The sequence below is a fragment of the Physcomitrium patens genome, chromosome 9 (genome assembly GCF_059467195.1).
Source record: "Physcomitrium patens ecotype Gransden chromosome 9, ASM5946719v1, whole genome shotgun sequence".
Taxonomy (NCBI): domain Eukaryota; kingdom Viridiplantae; phylum Streptophyta; class Bryopsida; order Funariales; family Funariaceae; genus Physcomitrium; species Physcomitrium patens.
Genome location: NC_143418.1, coordinates 8,752,399 through 8,757,010, shown reverse-complemented (window position 1 = coordinate 8,757,010; position 4,612 = coordinate 8,752,399). Strand labels below are relative to the sequence as shown.

At 43.2% G+C, this 4,612-nt stretch overlaps 1 protein-coding gene across 1 annotated transcript; it reads right to left on the bottom strand.

The window, feature by feature from the left end:
- Nucleotides 1–283: 283 nt before the first annotated feature.
- On the bottom strand, nt 284–4,060 carry LOC112286684 (choline-phosphate cytidylyltransferase 2). Its single transcript, XM_024528826.3, has 8 exons — nt 3,630–4,060; nt 2,682–2,795; nt 2,144–2,239; nt 1,920–1,962; nt 1,570–1,725; nt 1,380–1,460; nt 945–1,049; nt 284–731 (listed from the first exon to the last, which is right to left on the bottom strand). The coding sequence occupies exons 1-8, from the start codon at nt 4,058–4,060 to the stop codon at nt 564–566; spliced, it is 1,194 nt and encodes a 397-aa protein (XP_024384594.1). The 3' UTR covers nt 284–563.
- Nucleotides 4,061–4,612: the final 552 nt, after the last annotated feature.

Here is a 4,612-nt window from a genome sequence, read left to right as displayed (position 1 = left end):
CATTGTAATGGATCAAGGAGCAGGCATTTCTGAATGAGAATCACGGAGAACGTTCTGCGCAACATGAACCCGTCGCAACTAGAGTAGGTTTGCATGCAGAAACGATCTAAAACATGGATTTTAGGATAACCTTCTGGATTATTTCAGCGAAAATCTGATGAGTGTAGACTCTTCAGAAATGTTCATAAAGAGACTTCACTGCATCAACCCTCTCCACAAGAGGAGATCATAAGTGCCCTATACAGAGCAGAAATGCATGGGAAAACATGAGGCTACACAAACATTTTCAGATAATACGAACTTCAGAAAGTCCAGCACATGGTAGTAAAACGACTGTGTAGGCACATGTACAGAAGACTTCTTATGAACTCTCCAATGAAACGCAAGTTAACCTTAAAAGTTAAAAGAAAACTTACCTAGGCTTGAACTTTAGCTGACCAACACATAGAAATTCCTACGTATCATGTAGCAGTTGCAAACTTGAAGACAATCCATAATAATAGGATCCCTTCGTGAGTCTGAGCATTTGAAGAATACAGAGTAATTAGTCAAAAAGAAATCTCCTAAAAGACAGACGACTTTGTGTGCCCCTTCGACGTGCTCCTCTTTGGATGTGAGCTCCCCTCCTTGCCAGACTTAGTTCCATTGGTCAAGAACTTATCCGTTCGCTCCTTAATCTGAGACTGCTGCAGTAAGAGACCTTTCTGAATTTGTGATTTGATTGCGGACTCCTGATGTTCAAGAAAAAAATCGTTTAGTTAGAATGCAGTACATACACCGCACGACATGCGAAAGTTGTGAAAACACTGCAACATTTCAAAAAAATTGTCAATATTTTTTCACATCGTATAAAACGTAGGAAAACTATGAAGATAAACTAAATATCAAATCTTTGCAGGATCTGAGTACTGGGGCATGGGAGGATGCAGGAAAAATATATATACCATGACATGGCACCTTTCCTCAAACTTCTCCAAGAAGCCACTAACCCAACGATCAGCATTTTCAACCCACTCATTCAAGTCTGCTACACTGGCCACCGTGTTCAGCTGCGCAAGAAACAGTCATGAGTGGCTTCATTCTCAGAAACATTAACCCTCACAGTTTTTGTACTCAAAACCAGTTCGAGTGATACGTAACATAATCTACAAACTACTACAGACAAAACGACTCAAAATGCCAAGACCAGTACATACTTGAATTCAGGAAAATTGAGAATGGGTCTCTACAATCAGTATATCCAGAGACAAATGAGCAATCGCGTAACGCAATTAGAATTCCCGGGCTCAGGTATTAGATTTGGTGTTCACAAGCGCATCTAGTCTTAAATTTGACATTCCAGGGACGCAAAACTGAGCGTGCACTTGCATAAGACCTACCTTTTGACCCACACGCTCCTGTTGTTCCTTCACCTTTTGACGCAACTTATTGATACCCACACCCACTTGAAGTTGTTTCTCCTGCAAGTATGAACAAGTTAGTCACTATACTTGCTTCATCAACCGTCTAGATATTTACACTGAAATCACAGAGCATATGATAATTTCCAGTTAGGAGGACAAAAAATACCTTAACATAACTGACACCAAGATCTTTGCGGGTATATCCGCGAGCCAAATTCCGCAAAACATACTCGTTATAATCTTTCACAATTCGCATGATGAGGTCCGAGGTTGAAACCCCATCAGTCCGCTTTGTCTCTTTGAACTTTCCAGCTTTTTTAACCTGGTAGTGCAGACATATAAAAAGAAAATTTAAAAAGATGTTAAATGCAGAACACACACAAGAACCTAATCGCATTGAAACAAGTACTAGGTAGTCATAGAACTATTTCAAATATGCTACTACCTACAACTAGAAGCAGAAATAACAGACTTAACAACAAGAAGAAATTCTCCAAGATCACTGTGGAGCCTTACAAAGTCGTAAACATCGTTGCCAGCTCCTGTTGCATCTGCATACCTGCAGTGGATCACAAGTTGACAGTCACACTGGTCACTAAGAAATTGTCACACTACCACACCATCATATCACAACCGTCGAGGCTGCTGCCTCTCTCCTAGAAAATTGGTGTTCTTCTCAAGCGTCTCATTGCAAACAAAGGAATACCAAAAGGTGAAAAAGACTCCTTCCAGATACGTACGGGAGAGCATCGTGAGCAACATAGTCGATATTGTGTTTATCAAGAAATTCCTGCGAAATCACCCACGGTGCATCTTGAACCACCTCATCCACCCACCTGCCGTGTCAAAACATATCAGATTCCGAACACTTCTATGTTCAGTACCTGCTCTAGCTCATATCTTCTTGTTAAGGTCGGTCATGTCAATATTGCTAAGCTGTTCATCAAATTTATGGTAGTACTATTACTAGTAACAGCAGCAGCACTATAAATAAACGAACAAACAATCAAAAGTATAACCAGATTCCTGCCGAGAAATACCAGCTGAGAAAGGCAGAGATACGCAGCACCATCATGATCCATTCTCTGAAGCTAAATTTTAGCCCAATAGGAGCTAGTATTTAAAGGAAAGCTACTTAATTCCCCACTAATCATCTATAAATACTCTTTCACCAGACGAAACCACTACCACTTAGACCAACTAGCAAAGCATTCTACATTCAAGCAAGCTAAACCATGAATTTTTCCCGAAAAATCGACGGTTATGATTGAAACTGACTTGCAATGTCGAAGAGATTCATAGCGCTCAGCTTCATTCATAACAGTTTTTCCTTTGTGCTTGTGAGTCAGAACGTCGCTGCAGCATCCAACCAGAAGGTAGACATTGGGGAACCTGCACCGAAATAATAAAAGATATTATGGAAATGCACCTTACTAAAGGTGTCAAAGACAATTATGGGCATTAAAATGTATCTGCATAATCCTCTTGCCATTTGCAAACAGTCTTGCGTCCGACACACAAAGCAGGGCTTCAAGACACAGATGATTTTAAACGGGCATCGATCCTGAATCCTTGTAACAATTTCTAATGTTAGTGCCATGCCTATGGACAAAGATTGCAGCATCGAAACAGCTGATGTGCTAAAAATTGTGGAAAAAATTCAGTAGATGTGCCGAAGAATGAAGTCAATCAACAATATTGTGACAAAACAGGGAAAAAATTAAAAATATAACACTACTTTCTCATCACCAATACAAATGTAGTACCAAATCATTTATTTCATTAAAGACACTACTCTCACGGTTGTTCTACCACCGCAGATTCCTCCAAAAACTGAAACACCAAACCAAAACCCCTGACAGAAACTCTTGTTAAACCCGCAAAGGAGAGGAGAGACGAAGGCTTCGAAACTAGAAATGCGACTGAAGTCAATGTGTTGACAACTGTTCTCACAATAAAATAAATCGAAATCAGATTCGTAGGGGTCTAAGGGACTGCTACATAGACTAGAAAACAATAGCGCCCATCCACGCATAGCGAAGATCTTAGAGTCAGACTGGTCAAGCAATTTTAAAATCACGAGAGAAGATCCAGCAACACTGCCGCCGACATTCGGTGACTCACAGGACTGAAAATCTCATGCACTGGAGTCGACACCTGGGAAAACAAAGTGTAAAGCAGATCATAACCAAGGACAAGATCGTATTTGAGGTCAAGAAAACGTACGACTTCTTTGCCTGCTCAAGAGATCGAGCGTGTCCAAAATGGAAAAGATCGTAAATCCCATCCGCATAAACTCGCACAGGCTTGTCAGAGGCAGTATCATCCTTAGAGGAAATAGGAGTAGGCAAAGGCTCATATCGTACAGGAGGAGGCCCAGGAGAAGAAGGAGGCGAACTCTCGAGGGACGACGCATCTGCATCTGCCTCTGCGAGAGCCTCCTCGTAAGCTTCATCATAATCCTCATAATACTCCTCATTGTCGTCCTCCCCCTCCTCCCCGGCATCCTTTCGCTCATTTACCTCCGTCGGACTTAGTTCCCGCTTCTCTTCTTCCGCTTCCTCCACCTTTGAATCTCCACCATCTCTATTCTCCGCATCCTTCAAACTTGCTTCAGCATTACCCGCCGCCGGCTTCTTCTTAGGCTTCCGCGCCATCGGCACACTCTCGTCCCCGAACGAATCTATAACGTCGTCCTCCTGTCGCCCAATCTCTCCCTCCGGATCCGCAAAGTGAAATCAATTTACACCTCCCAACCTCACCAAAAGCAAGGAATCTCCCCGCCGTCACAAACAGATCCTCCAAATCACAACCTCTCCGCTCCACACCTCATAACCTAACCTACGCCCGACCATGCGATCACTATTCCAACACCGACTCGCACTTGCACGAAGCAGATCACGTGAGATATAGCATGGTTTAATAAACAGATGCTTCGCCTCGGCAGGTACGATACAGGGAAAAAGTGGCAAACCCGCGGCTCCACTCTGGACAAGCGCAGAGCAACAGGGGATCAGCAAAAAGGCAAGAAAGAGGAACGAAGATACAATAATATCTGATCCCTGCCCATGTGTTGGCAGCCCCCGCTCACTGGGACCGAGACTGCGAGAGCTTGTTCCCCGCACCGGGCAGTAGGCCGCGACCACGGCACTGGCTCAGCAGCATCGCAGATCGCCGATCTCTCTGGCTCCTCCAACAACTCCTCTGTG